General features: G+C 44.6%; 2 protein-coding genes across 6 annotated transcripts in view; one reads left to right on the top strand and one right to left on the bottom strand.

The window, feature by feature from the left end:
• Positions 1 to 15,576, bottom strand: part of LOC145357379 (uncharacterized) — a 101,048-nt gene that overhangs the window by 64,522 nt on the left and 20,950 nt on the right.
• On the top strand, positions 943 to 8,521 carry LOC145357602 (uncharacterized). Of its 5 annotated transcripts, XM_080211082.1 has the most exons (4): positions 943 to 1,028; positions 1,375 to 1,466; positions 2,687 to 4,237; positions 8,032 to 8,521. In XM_080211082.1, exons 3-4 carry the CDS (start codon positions 2,793 to 2,795, stop codon positions 8,114 to 8,116), a joined length of 1,530 nt encoding a protein of 509 aa, XP_080067208.1. In that variant the 5' UTR covers positions 943 to 1,028; positions 1,375 to 1,466; positions 2,687 to 2,792; the 3' UTR covers positions 8,117 to 8,521. The 5 variants fall into 5 exon arrangements, with proteins under 5 accessions (XP_080067208.1, XP_080067210.1, XP_080067213.1 ...); XM_080211084.1 differs by having other exon boundaries at positions 1,375 to 4,237; XM_080211087.1 differs by lacking the exon at positions 1,375 to 1,466 and having other exon boundaries at positions 949 to 1,028.

The following is a 15,576-nucleotide window of genomic DNA, read 5'->3' as shown; positions in this document are numbered from 1 at the left end:
TTCCCTGGAGCAGAGGAGCTACGACATCTTCTCCAGAGCCTTCAACATGTCATCAATGAAGACGAATATTTTGCCAAGGCTATCCTCACACCCACACTTCTTGCCTTCAAACAACCGCCAAACCTCAAACAGTCCACAGCAAACTGCCCAGCCTTCAGAACAGTGACCACGACACCACACAACCCTGCCACAGCAACCTCTGCAAGACATGCTGGATCATCGATACCAATGCCATCATTTCACGTGAGAACACCATCCACCAGGTACACGGTACATACTCTTGCGACTCGGTTAATGTTGTCTACCTGATACAATGTAGCAAAGGATATCCCGCGGCATGGTACATTAGGAAGACCATGCAGACTCTATAACGGATGAATGAACACCACTCGACAATCACCAGGCGAACACTTCAGTGGTCACGGGCATTCAGCCTCTGACCTTCGGGTAAGCGTTCTCCAAGGCGGCCTTCACGACACACGACAGCGCAGAGTCGCTGAGCAGAGACTGATAGCCAAGTTCCGCACACACGAGGACGGCCTCAACCAGGATCTTGGGTTCATGTCGCACTATCTGTAACCCCCGTGACCTGCCTGGGTTTGTAAAACCTCACTCACTATCGCGGCTGGAGACAATACACATCTCTTTAACTTGGGCTCTCTCTCCACTCACATTATACCTTTAAGATTTGATTACCTGTAAAAACTCCAACTATTATCTTGTGAATTGAATTTATGCCCCGTTTGTGAACACAACCCCTCAGGCTGAAGAAACCTGGAACTCCGGAAGCTCCTGCTGCCAGATAGACTTTAACCTGAGGTAGTGAGACTACTTCCGGTTCAGCCCAGTGTAACTCCACCCCTCAGCACAGCGCAGGCGCAGACCAGCGGTAAATTGGTCATGCGCATTGCTGTCTCTGACTGAAGCATGCGCAGATTGGTGCTGCTTTTCCCGGCAGGCGGTTGTCTGGGCTCCGGAATCAGGGACAAATTGTGGATTCTTGGAGGGTAACGGAGGCGGCAGAGTGGGTACGGATGCTTAATAAACACCCAATGCAGATTCTAAACCCAGAATGAAAACATCGCGGTCCCGGGATTGCACCAAACCCGGGCAGTAACCGCGGGGCCGCCTTTCCGCTGCCAGACCCGTTACTGACCGGCATCGTTCTGGGGGAGGGGCTGCGGGGCGCATGCGCGCTCACCCTGCTCCAGGCAGCAGGAGGAGAGAATGTTAAAGCATTTCTATCATGGACTCCTCCCATAGGGGATCAGAACCCTCACCCTAATGCATTCATATACACAAAACCCAAACCAAGAGAAATGTTTGTATCTTTTTAATTTCTGTCTTGGACTAACAGTGATGATTTTCTTACAGGGTATTGGAAGATCAGGATTGAAAGGTGGTAATCTCAAACCAAACATCAGATCAAAACCTGACAGAGACACTCCATTCATCTGAATCTGAATGTAATTTTTTCTGTGGATAAAGTTTCAAACATCTGTGAGGGAATGGGGAAAAACAATGACATGGAGGGATTTGAAAAGAAGAATATGTTTTAATTTGAGTTGCTGTTTAACTGGAGCCTATGTAGGTCATTGAGAACAGGGGGATGGTTGAGTGAATAGGATTCAGAGCAGAGAATATCAGCAGCATAAGTATTACTAATATGGAAAGATGCTGGATTGGGATTAGGTGACTGGAGATAGGAACCTTAGGCTGTGCTGTGACCACTTTTATGAATATGCTATCCATGTAGCTCTCAGCCTTGTGGATGTGTCACAGTGACACATCCCAGCTCTGAAATCCAAGCTCAAGTTTCAGCATTTGGCAGCACTTTGTGCACATATAGTCATCCAGGCCACCAGAAGTGTTTATGACTTTGCACATATTACAGGACACACATTCCAGTGGGGGTGCCATAAGCATAGACATGGGTCAAGGGTGGAGGAGGAAAAGCACGTTGTTAAAATGGCAGCGTGGGCTTGTTGGGCCGAAGGGCCTGTTTCCCATGCTGTGTTGTTCTTTGTACTCCACCAACTGAGCTGCCCTGCCATCTCTTAACTTTACTTCTCTTGCATTAACTCAATTCTATTTTCAATTACTTGTTTCATCTGACTATCTAGGTCCTAACATTTCCTCTCTTCCTCTATGTACTGAATCCCCACTTTGACCTAAATTTCCAAATATACTCACTGCGACTATGCCTTATTCAGAATGAGGTCTCTCTCACTGTTCATACACTACTTACTGATGTAGCTTATGCCTGGAAGCTCAGCTTGGGGTAAAATATGACACCAAATTTGTGATCAGCCAGTTCTGCTGCAGACATTTGCTAGCAAGAGAGGTGGAGTCAGAATTCATTAAGTGGAGATTGTAGCAGGACTGCAGACAATGTCATCAGTCTTTCCAATATTCAACTACAGGAAATGTCTGCTCATCCAGTATGGGATGTCAGACTAGTCAAGACGGTGTATGACTTGAAAAAGCTGATGGTATTGACATAAACCTGCTACCCTGGTCTTCAGTAGATGGAAACTGTGTGTTTGGGAAATTCTGTCAGAAATGTGCTCCAGTTATAGAAACTTAAAACTCCTCACATTGTCCCCTGCATCCCACACTTGCTCCCACTCCCTCTTTCTGTGGGTTCTCTCTCATTCCCATTCTGTGTTTTAAATCAATTTCACAGGTTATTAGAAGGAGAGGATTTGCAATTTGGAAACAAACCAAACATCACATCAAGATCTGACAGAGTCCCCAAATTATCATAAACTGAATATCATTGGATTTTGAACATGGAAGGAAAAAGCACTGTCCATAGTGGGCAGTACACATGTGTGTGTGGACAAGAATTCAGCCAATCATCTGATCTGTCAGAACATAAATGCATTCACAACAGGGAGAAACTGTTGAAATGTGAAGACTGTGGGATGTTATTCAATTACCCATCAGTGCTGGAAATTCATCGACGGTGTCACACAGGAGAGCGACCGTTCACTTGCTCTGAGTGTGGGAAGGGATTCACTCGGTCATCTGACTTGCTGACACACCAGCGAGTTCATACTGGGGAGAGGCCGTACATCTGTTCTGAGTGCGGGAAAGGATTCACTCGATTATCGGACTGTTTAATTCATGAGCGAATTCACACAGGCGAGAGACCGTACACCTGTTCCACATGTGGGAAGGGATTTGGTGTGTTTGCCAGCCTGGTGACACACCAGCGCACTCACACTGGGGAGAGGCCCTTCACCTGCTCCACATGTGGGAAGGGATTCACTACCTCCTCCACTCTGGTGACACACCAGCGAATTCATACAGGGGAGAGACCTTTCAAATGCCCAGACTGCGGGAAGTGCTATAAAAGCTCTAGTGAATGCATGTCCCATCAACGTATTCACACTGATGAGAGACCATTCAGGTGCCCTCATTGTGGAACTGGATTCAAACAATCATTTCATCTCACTGTACACCAGCGAATTCACACAGGTGAGAGACCATTCACCTGCTCCGAGTGTGGGAAAGGATTCACTCGATCATCTGAGCTACTGACACACCAGCAAGTTCACACTGGGGAGAGGTTGTACACCTGCTCCGAGTGTGGTAAGAAATTCACCCGATCATCTGAGCTGCGGACACACCACCGAGTTCACACTGGGGACAGACTGTACACCTGCTCCACGTGTGGGAAAGGATTTACTCGTTTGTCTAACCATTTGGCACATGAGCGAATTCACACTGGGGAGAAACCGTACACCTGCTCCGAGTGTGGGAAGGGATTCAGTGTGTTTTCCAGCCTGGTGATGCACCAGCGCACTCACAATGGGGAGAGACCGTTCACCTGCTTTGAATGTGGGAAAGGATTCATTGCCTCCTCCGCCCTGCTGATACATCAGCGAATTCACACAGGGGAGAGACCTTTCAAATGCCCCATCTGTGGGAAGTGCTATAAAAGCTCTAGTGAATGCATGTCCCACCAACGTATTCACACTGACGAGAGACCGTTTAAATGCTCTGAATGTGGGACCGGGTTCAAACATTCATCTCAGCTCACTGCACACCAGCGAATTCACACAGGTGAGAGACCATACACCTGCTCCAAGTGTGGGAAAGGATTCATTCGGCCATGTGACCTGCGGACACATCAGCGAGTTCACACTGGAGAGAGACCATTCACCTGCTCCAAGTGTGGGATGGGATACAGTACGTCATCCAACCTGCGAGCACACCAGCGGCTTCACAAGTGAGTACAGTGATTGGATTATGATAAATCTTACCCATGTTCATTGAGGTCTTCTTCTGCTGATGTTAATCTCCAGCATAATTTTAGATGCTAGAATTCTGGGTAAAAAAACAAATAAATCAGTTTTAAATAAATACCCCCAACTTTATGTGGGTGGCTGGAAATAGTTTCAAGTTTCAAGAGAACAAAAGAATGGATGAGTTTCAGCAGCAGATGAGCTGAGGCACGAGTGAACGTAGAACATTCCAGCGCAGTACAGGCCCTTCGGTCCTCGATGTTGCACAGACCAGTGGAACCAATCTAATGACCCTCTAACCTAAACTATTCCCATGTTATCCATATGCCTATCGACTGACCATTTGAATACCCTTAAAGTTGGCGAGTCCACAACTGCTGCAGGCAGGGCATTCCACGCCCTTACTACCCTCTGAGTAAAGAACCTACCTCTGACATCCGTCCTATAATTACCACCCCTTAATTTAAAGCTATGTCCCCTCGTGTTAGCCATCACCATCCAAGGAAAAAGGCTCTCACTATCCACCCTATCTAACCCTCTGATCATCTTGTATGCCTCAATTAGGTCACCTCTTAACCTTCTTCTTTCTAATGAAAATAACCTCAAGTCCCTCAGCATTTCCTCGTAAGACCTTCCCACCATACCAGGCAACATCTTGGTAAACCTCCTCTGCACGCTTTCCAATGCCTCCACATCTTTCTTATAATGCGGTGACCAGAACTGTACGCAATACTCCAAGTGCGGCCGCACCAGAGTTTTGTACAGTTGCAACATGACATCACGGCTCCAAAATTCAATCCCTCTACCAATAGAAGCTAACACACCGTACGCCTTCTTAACAACCTTATCAACCCGGGTGCCAACTTTCAGGGATCTCTCTGCTTGTCAACACTGCCAAGAGTCCTTCCATTAGCCCTATATTCTGTACTCCTGTTACTCTTACCAAACTGAATCACCTCATACTTTTCCACATTAAACTCCATTTGCCACCTCTCAGCCCAGCTCTGCAGCTTATCTATGTCCCTCTGCAAAGTGTAACATCCATCCTCACTGTCTCCAACTCATCTGGTAGATGAGCTTTCAGAACTCACTGAGGGAGAATGTTATACAGTATAAACTGCTGCAAACTCCGAGTATAGCATTTAGCATTTGAGATCCATTGCAAAAGTTATAATGTACATTTATAGTCAAAAATAACTGGGAGAATTTAAGGCTGCTATTCCATACTTAATACTCCTCTCAAAAAGGATTTTTCTGTATCACCACATCAATGTTTTTTTATGAAGTAACTTGATATTTGCTGCATAAGAATACTTCCTCCCTCCCCCTCTAAAAATATTTAAAAGTAGGATAATTAAATAAAAAGTATGGATATGACTACACTTCTTGTTAAGCTTTAACTGAAACCTCTCATTCTGACAAATATATGGAGAATCTACATAGTTGGTGCCAGTTGTAGGCATTTCTCTTTATCCAATACTCTGAGCTAAGGCACTTTGTAGCCAAGTACATAGTAAATCTCGGATAAGAGCAAATTACTGCAGATGCTGGAATTTGAAACCTTAAAGAGAAAACGCTGGAAAATCACAGCAGGTATGGCAGCATCTCCAAGGAGAGAAAAGAGCCGACATCGAGTCCAGATGATCCTTTGTGAGCACTGACAAGGGATCATCTGGACTCGAAACATCAGCGCTTCTCTCTCCCCACAGAAGCTACCAGACCTGCTGCAATTTTCTCTTTTGGTTTCATAGTAAAGCTCAGTTTGATGTAAACTAAAAAAAGTAATAAAAACTGCGAAAGGGTTGGCAAAGCTGTGTCCAGCTTCTGCTGAACAGACAGAGTACACATGCTAATTCAGCCCTTATCTGCTGTTAGCTGGGTGGCTTCTGACAACTTTTCAATCCAAAACTGGGGAGGCCCATGAGTAAGTCGAAGGGAAATTCAACTTCGACCCCTTTTTAACAAAAAACCTAGAATGATACCAAGTAAGTATATTTTTTCTATTAAACCTCAAAAAAATCATCAAATCCTATCAATTTATAGACTGCATAAATATTATTTGTAAAAGTTAAAAACAATTTACTTTTTAGTCTATTTAGATGGAGTCAGACAAAGTTACTAAGGTGGAAACTGGCAGTCATAATGATGCATAGTCAGAAGCTCAGCTTGGGTTGAAATATGGCACCAAGATTGTGAACAGTCTGGTTCAGCCTCAAAGCTGTAAGAGAGAGGATTGATGGTTAGGGAGTGGAGTTTGTAGTGGGGACTGAAGACAATGACTTCAGTCTTCCCAATATTTAAATGGAGGAACTTTCTGCCCATCCACTACTGGTTATGAGACAAATCAGGATGCTGTGTAACTTGCAGCAGAACTTGGAGACGATGGAGTCACATGAACCTGGTACCCTAGTGCTTCTAGGTAGTGGAGGTTGAGTTCAGAAGATTTTATCAATGTTCTTGTTGAGTTGTAGATCTATAAGATCCTTTTAAAAGCAGGGAGGTCTTGCTGCAACTGTACAGGGCACTGGTGAGACCGCAGCTGGAGTACTGTGTGCAGTTTTGGTCGTCGCATTTGCGAAAGAATATATTGGCCTTAGAGGGAGTACAGAGAAGGTTCACTAGGCTGATACTGGAGGTGAGGGGGTTAGCCTATGAGGAGAGATTGAATAGACTGTGTACTCTATTGGAGATTAGAAGGCTGAGGGGGGGGGATCTTATAGAGACATATAAGATAATGAAGGGGCTAGGTAGGGTAGAGGTAGAGAGATTCTTCCCGCTTAGAAAGGATAGCAGAACTAGACGGCACAGCCTCAAAATAAGGGGGTGGGGGGGTGCAGTTTAGATCGGAGTTGAGGAGGAACTTCTTCACTCAAAGGGTGATGAGTCTCTGGAATTCTCTGCCCATTGAGGCTACCTCGCTGAATATATTTAAGTCACTGGTAGATAGGTTTCTGATAGACAAGGGAATTAAGGGTTATGGGAAGAAAGTGGGAAAGTGGAACTGTCCACTTCAGATCAGCCATGATCTTATTGAATGGCGGGGCAGGCTCAAAGGGCTAGATGGCCTATTCCTGCTCCTATTTGTTATGTTCTTATGTTTCTCTTCATCCTTGCCTCCCCAGTCTCCCTGTCTATTTCCTTCCAGAGATATTGGAAGCTTGTTTAGAGGTGGGTTAAACTTAGTTTGTCAAGAGGAAACTGAAGGATGGAAGGATGTAATGTTGGTAACAGGAAGTGATAATGGATCTAGAAGGCAGGAGAAACAAAACAAAGCATCAAGTATGTGTCGAATGGTGTCAAAAAGATAGAAGTTAATGGAGCTGTACCTGAATGTGCGCAGCATTCGTGACAAGGTGGATGATCTAAAGACACAAATAGAAGTAACTGAGTTAATTCTCAGTATGGAAACATGGCTGCATAGTAACCAATGGAAGCTCAGTCATTCTGCATGTTTAAAGCAGAGATTAATAGATTTCCGGTTAACAATAACACAAAGCAGATAGTTTGAGTAAAAGGTATTGAAGTATCTGAACAGTCATGATATTAAGTGGTGGAGTAGGATCAACAGCCTGAATGGCCTACTCCTATTTTCAAAGCTGGCAGGTTTCATGAAGGACATTAGTGACTCAGTTGTATTTTTACAACAATCCAATAGCTTTCATAGTCACTTTTTCTTAATGCTGGCCCCACAAGTTACCAGATTCTTTCAGTTCAATTTCACAGCCTGTTTTTGTGGGTTTTCTCACTCCCTTTTTTCTGTTTTAAACCAATTTTACAGCGTGTCAGAAGAGGAAGATCTGCAGTCAGGAAGCTCAGACCTACCATCACCTCAGGATCTGCTGGGGTTTCTCAATTTATTGTAACCTGAGTATCACTGGACTTTGAACATAGAAGGAAAAAGCACAATTCATAGTGAGGAGAAACTGTACTTGTGTTCTGTGCATGGACGAGGCTTCAGCCAGTCACCTGACCTTCATACCACAAATGTCATCACACTGAGGAGAAAGCATGGAAATGTTTGGACTGTGGGATAAGGATTCAATTACCCAGCCCAGCTGGAAATTAAACTCCAATCAATCTAGTGTCTAGTGGACTCAAACAGAAACTCTCTAACCTTTTCTCGTAAGGCAACCAATCCATTCCTGGTATTAGTCCAGTAAACCTCTGAACTGGTTCTAATGTATTTACATCTTTCTATAAATAAAGAAAATGAACTGTAGCCCCAGTTTTACAATTTAATATTGTGGATAAAATTCTAATAAATGAGATCTGAGTTCAATGCAATGTGTTGAATCTTTTTGATACCTTGAATACAATTTTCCCTGTTTCTCCTCCATCCACAAGTATGAGAAGCTCATGGAATAAAAAAGTCTGGAAGAGGTTGGAACTCAGGAGAAACTAAATAACAAAGCTATCATGGATACAAATCAAACAGAGTTGTAATGCTAGCATTAAAGACTAAAACAGGTTTTATTTACAGATAATGGGGGTGGGGGTCAGCCGTGTCTGAAAGCAAAATAATGCAGAGGATTACTGGCAGAACAAAGTATCAGGCTGTATCTTTCTGAAAGCAAAAGATGAGAACAACATACAGACTGACACTTTGGCAGCAGGGGAAGCAGTAGAACTAAAAGAGGCTTGGAGGACAGTGATAAATTTTTGATTTCTCTTTGAAACGAGAAGGCTAATCCTGTTACTGATTGTCCAGTTTGTTGTCATTTGTTTTCCTTTCTTACTTCAGATTACTTCAGTTCCCAGCTCTCCAAAGCAGACCCTGAATGCCCTTTCTCACTGCACTGTGTTAATTCTCTCCAGTAATTCCTGCTGACTGTGCTGAATGTTGTCAATGATGAAGATGAACATCCACAGAACCTGCAGCTCTTATTCCCAGCAATCCTATTAGTGGATTATGTTCCCCCCATCTATGTCAACGAGACAGTGCCCATGCGCCTGGCATTTAGAGCATGCGCAGTGCTGCCCAGTGATTGGCACATCGCAGTGTAAGTGATGGCGATGACACGTATCTGTTTATCTCTGTCGCCAGTAAGTTTATTGGGTGTCGGAAAGGGAGCAATGGGGTGGGTGGAGCGGCTTCACAAACACCCAGCGTAAGCCCTGAACCCGGAATATGGAGCCAGCAGTTCCATGTTGTTCCCGAACTGGATTCCAAGCTATGGGTCTTCCCTGGAGCAGGAATTGGCGTTAACGGCTGCCATTGTGGAGCAGGGTACATGCGCAGCCAGGCTGGCCCTCAGAGCCAATCAGGGAGAGCTGGGAGAAGCCCCGCTCCCTCATTTACTCTGGAGGATTTGTTCGCAGTCATCCAGCCCCGCCCAAGGGTGTACAACACATAGTGATAGAGGTTGCAGTGAAATCAAAGCATTGTAAAATAGGAGCAATAAGAGCTCCATATAGTGTTTTCATTTCATAAAGCATGTCAGTGAATCTTAACATTTATCAAACAAAGCCTGTCACCCAGACACATAACAGCTGCTGACCAAAAATTGGGGGAAACAGCTGGATTTTGAAGAGAATCTTTTAAGGTGGAAAGTAAGGTAGAGGGAGGTAATTCCCGAACTTGGGGACTATAGAGTTCGGGATTTGACTTGATTTATTTTTGTCACATGTATTAACATAAAGTGAAAAGTATTGTTTCTTGCACGCTATAGACTGACTATATTCAGTCAGCTACACTGCTGACACACCAGCAAGTTAACACTGAGGAGAGAACATAAGAAATAGGAGCAGGAGTAGGCCATCCAGCCCTTCGAGCCTGCCCCGCCATTCAATAAGATCATGGCTGATCTGTCGTGTCTCAGTTCCACTTTCCCGCCCTCTCCCCATAACCCTTAATCCCCTCGCTTATCAAAAACCCATCAACCCGCGTCTTAAAAATATTTAGCGAGGCAGCCTCCACCACCTCAACAGGCAGAGAATTCCAGAGATTCACTACCCTTTGAGTGAAGAAGTTCCTCCTCAACTCTGTTCTAAACCGCCCCCCCTTTATCTTGAGGCTGTGCCCCCTAGTCCTACTGTCCTTTCTGAGCGGGAAGAGTCTCTCCACCTCTATCCTATCCATCCCATTCATCATCTTATACGTCTCAATGAGATCTCCCCTCATTCTTCTAAACTCTAACAAGTACAAGCCTAGTTTATTCAGCCTCTCCTCATAGCTCAACCCCCTCAACTCTGCTATCAGCCTAGTAAACCTCCTCTGCACTCCCTCCAAGGCCAAAATATCCTTGCGTAAGGACGGCGACCAAAACTGCACACAGTACTCCAGCTGCGGCCTCACCAAATAGGTGTGTTATGCTGGATAAGACTGAAACAAGTAATTCAAGTTTTTCTTGGACCATTTCAAATAGACATCTAAGATGTTACTAGTGAATCTGAACCTTTTTTGCCACTTTTTAGGCTTCCGTGCAGGCAAATTAGGGCTTAAATTCAAATTTACAAGAATGGGTACAAAAACTGGCATGAATTACTGCATGAATGCGATTCAGGAAATTCTGGGCCATACAAAAATTAACCAAGGTGGAGAAACGAGCAGTGGAAAGTGATAATTATAAAAACTGCAGTTCTTGTGGGATAGCTGCTCCTATTGATTCACACAAATGTAAAAAGGAAACTGTCACGTTTCATCTGGAGTTCATGAAAAAAAATTATAATTTTATTTATACCGTTATAGTTGAACAAAGGCATTGATATACAATGCATTGGCAGGGCTGTTGAGTTTTACCTGTTGCCATCTGCTTTCTTGAAATGCAGCATCAACTTCAGGGAGTTCTTGTCCTTCAGTGTGACCTCTCTGCATTCCTCGTGGGACCAACATAGAACATAGAACATTACAGCGCAGAACAGGCCCTTCGGCCCACGATGTTGTGCCGACCAGTTAAAAAGCAATGACCCTCTAACCTAAACCAAACCCTTTCCATCCATAAACCTATCCACGGATCTCTTAAACGCCCCCAAACTAGGCGCATTTACAACTGCAGCAGGCAGGGCATTCCAATCCCTCACCACCCTCTGGGTAAAGAACCTACCCCTGACATCCGTCCTATAACTACCACCCCTTAATTTAAAGCTATGCCCCCTTGTGCTAGCTTTCTCCATCCGAAGAAAAAGGCTATCACTGTCCACCCTATCTAAACCTCTAATCATCTTATATGTTTCAATAAGGTCCCCTCGTAGCCGCCTTCTTTCTAACGAAAACAACCTCAAATCCCTCAGTCTCTCCTCATAGGACCTCCCCTCCATACCAGGCAACATCCTGGTAAACCTCCTCTGCACCCTCTCCAAAGCCTCCACATCCTTCCTATAATGTGGGGACCAGAACTGCACACAATACTCCAAGTGCAGCCGCACCAGAGTTTTGTAGAGTTGCAACATGACGCTGTGGCTCCTAAATTCAATCCCCCTACCAATAAACGCCAAGACACCATATGCCTTCCTAACAACCCTATCTACTTGATTCCCAACTTTCAGGGATCTATGTACACATACACCTAGATCCCTCTGTTCATCCACACTATTCAGAGTCCTACTGTTAGCCCTATACTCCACACATCTGTTATTCCTACCAAAGTGAATTACCTCACACTTTTCTGCATTAAACTCCATCCGCCACCTCTTGGCCCAGCTCTGCAACTTGTCCAAGTCTCCCTGTAAACTAAGACACCCTTCCTCACTATCTACCACACCTCCGACTTTGGTGTCATCAGCAAATTTACTAATCCACCCAACTATACCCTCATCCAGATCATTTATAAAAATTACAAACAGCAGTGGCCCCAAAACAGATCCCTGAGGCACACCACTCGTAACTGAACTCCATGACGAATACTTACCATCAACCACCACCCTCTGTCTCCTATCCGCCAGCCAATTCCTGATCCAAATTCCTAAATCACCCTCAATCCCATACATCTGATTTTCTGCAGAAGCCTTCCATGGTGAACCTCATCAAACGCCTTACTAAAGTCCATATATACCACGTCAACTGCCTTACCCCCATCCACCTCTTTGGTCACTTTCTCAAAAAACTCAATAAGGTTAGTAAGGCACTGTTTGAAATAAGCTTCCAGTCTATCATCCGGAAATGCCTCAGCATCAAACTCATTGTGGAATGGTCCCATTCAATTGTACGAACTGGAAAGAGGTTTTGGCATTCAGGCCACCTCATTGTACACAAATGAATTCATACTAGGGAGAGATCATTCACCTGCTCCAAGTGTGGGAAGAGATTTAGTAATTCATCCAGCCCTTTGACACACCAGCAAGTTCACACCGGAGACAAACCAAGTGTGACAAGGTATTTACTCAGTCATCCCATTAGAAGTCGTGGGAGCCTGATGTCCCATCAACAGGTTCATAAGAACATAAGAACATAAGAAATAGGAGCAGGAGTAGGCCATCCAGCCCTTTGAGCCTGCCCCGCCATTCAATAAGATCATGGCTGATCTGTCGCTGCTCAGTTCCACTTTCCCGCCCTCTCCCCATAACCCTTAATCCCCTCTCCTATCAAAAACCCATCAACCCGCGTCTTAAAAATATTTAGCGAGGCAGCCTCCACCACTTCAACGGGCAGAGAATTCCAGAGATTCACCACCCTTTGAGTGAAGAAGTTCCTCCTCAACTCCGTTCTAAACCGCCCCCCTTTTATCTTGAGGCTGTGCCCCCTAGTCCTATTGTCTTTTTTGAGCGGGAAGAGTCTTTCCACCTCTATCCTATCCATCCCATTCATCATCTTATACGTCTCAATGAGATCTCCTCTCATTCTTCTAAACTCTAACGAGTACAAGCCCAGTTTATTCAGCCTCTCCTCATAGCTCAACCCCCTCAACTCTGGTATCAGCCTAGTAAACCTCCTCTGCACTCCCTCCAAGGCCAAAATATCTTTGCGCAGGTGCGGCGCCCAAAAATGCACACAGTACTCCAGTTGCGGCCTCACCAATGCCCTATACAGCTGCAGCAAGACCTCCCTACTTTTATATTCAATCCCCTTCGCTATGAAGGCCAGCATCCCATTCGCCTTCCTGACCACCTGCTGCACCTGCAAGCTGGGTTTTTGCGACTCATGCACAAGGACCCCGAGGTCCCTCTGCACCGTCGCCTGCTGCAGTTTTTCAGGTTTTTTTTTAGGTTCACACTAAAGAGAGATCGTTTAAACACCCAGATTGCAGAAAGTGCTTCAAAAGTTCCCAGGAACTGATACGGCATCAACATGTTCACACTGACAAGAGACCGTTCAGGTGCTTTCATTGTGGGGCTGGATTCAGGCATTCATCTTACTACACGCCAGAGAATTCACATCGGAGATAGACCAAAATCCACCTGTTCTGAGTGTGGAGAGGTATTCAGTCTGTCATCCAGCCTGCTGACACAGGGCGAGTTCACACTGGGGAGAGGCCATTCATCTGCCCCAAAGGTGGAAGCTGTTTCACTAACTCATCACATGTGCAGCGACATCAATGAGTTCACAACAGGGAGAGGCAATTCACTTGCACCAAATGAGGGAAGGTATTCAGTCATCCAACCTGCTGACATACCAATGTATTCATACTGGGGAGAGACCGTTCACCTGTTCAACGTGTGGGAAGGGATTCACTACCTTATCCCATTTACTGAGACACCAATGAGTTCACAAGCAACTACAGTGATTGGATTTTGCTGTTAATCACATACAGGACTGAACCATGTTCATTGGAGCTTGTTTCTGCTGGTGTTAATAAACTCCAACACAGTTATAGGGGTAGTATTCTGGACAAAATTCAAATAAATCAGCTTTTTGTTAAATCTTTTTTATTGTTTGCACCACAATTTAGTTCCTGGGGCTGCACATGTCAAGGGCTGTCCCTCTCCCCTGTCTCTTCCATCCTCACCTCCAACAGTTTTCACATGTACATCTGATAACACCCAACTCTATCTCAACACCATTTCTCTTGACTTGTTCACTTTTGTTCAGTTATCAGACAGCTTATCTAACATTCAGCATTGGATTAGCAGAACTATACTCAATTATTGTGAAAATTAAAATCACTATTTTAATTCCCAGGTTACTGACTCCCATTTGCATAGGAAATATCTGAGACTAAACTAGATTTTCACAACCTCACTGTCATCTTTAACAATCACATATTTGAACCATCACAAAGACCCCTTCTTCCCACCTCTGACCTCTCCCCTCTTCTTGTCTCAGCTGATCTGTTACTGAAACCTCCTTCAGATCTTTGTGACTTCCAGACTTGTCAATTCTGGCACACTCCCCACCATCCTCCCCATTTGTACTCTCGAAACTTGAGGTCTGTTATACAGCTTTAATTTAAACACCTTCCAAGCATTCCAGTTTAATGTGACAAACAAAGGCAGTAATTCAACAATTCGTTTATTTAACACTTCTGGCACCCACTCAAATATAAACAGTTGTAACTGATTCACTCTTTCTTGAACATTAACTTTCAACTGAACAAAGAACAAAGAACATCCCAGCACGGGAAACAGGCCCTTCGGCCCAATGAGCCCGTGCCGCTGCATCTTCCCACACCTACCCTGCCCTGTGTGTATGTGAGTGGAACCCCTAATGTAGCCAGATTCAGGGGAGAATAGTGTCCATTTGGTACACCAATCAGCCTAAGAGCACATCTTTGGGGTGTGGGAGGAAACCGGAGCGCCCGGAGGAAACCCACGCAACCACAGGGAGAATGCGCAAACTCCCACAGACACAGGCCCAAATCCATGTATCTGCACAGCTAGCAGTGATAGTCACTGAGCTGTCGTGGTGCCCATCTGCTGGAACTTTAACTCTTAAACTGCATATTAATTTTAACTAAATATCAACTTTAACTAGATACTACCAAGTTTAGGAAAACCTTGGCCAAGAAATATCCTCAATGTAGAATCTATCTTCTAGTTCTCTGAAACATCTATTAGGGTTCTTGCGATGGTTTCTTCCGGTTATCGCTGGCAAACAAAAGCTCACACGTCTCTTTATCCACCATTCTGCACTCACCTCTGGAAGATTCTCTATAATCCAGCCAATGAATTGATCAGAAACCCCAATTGCATCATTTGACTAGGCCAGTAAAATAGCCAGAATAATGTCATTGGTCACTCCAGGCTTCATCATCTCTCGGCCTCTTAACTGCATATTGTTTACATTCCAATGCCTAGATAAGGAATACTGACTCCAAGAGTTTGTACAGAACTCATCCCTGCCAAGGACAAGCTGTTAATTCTGACACTTCCTGTCCTTTAACAAATTCCAGGCCACTGGCTACAAAATATTCCAGCATGGTGAAAAAAATAACTTTTACTCAAAAATCAG

The sequence above is a fragment of the Carcharhinus amblyrhynchos genome, chromosome 23 (assembly GCF_965287045.1).
Source record: "Carcharhinus amblyrhynchos chromosome 23, sCarAmb.v2.hapA, whole genome shotgun sequence".
In the NCBI taxonomy this organism is placed as follows: Eukaryota; Metazoa; Chordata; class Chondrichthyes; order Carcharhiniformes; family Carcharhinidae; genus Carcharhinus; species Carcharhinus amblyrhynchos.
The sequence above is the reverse complement of the archived record's forward strand: the minus strand, read 5'-3'. Positions and strand labels throughout refer to the sequence as shown.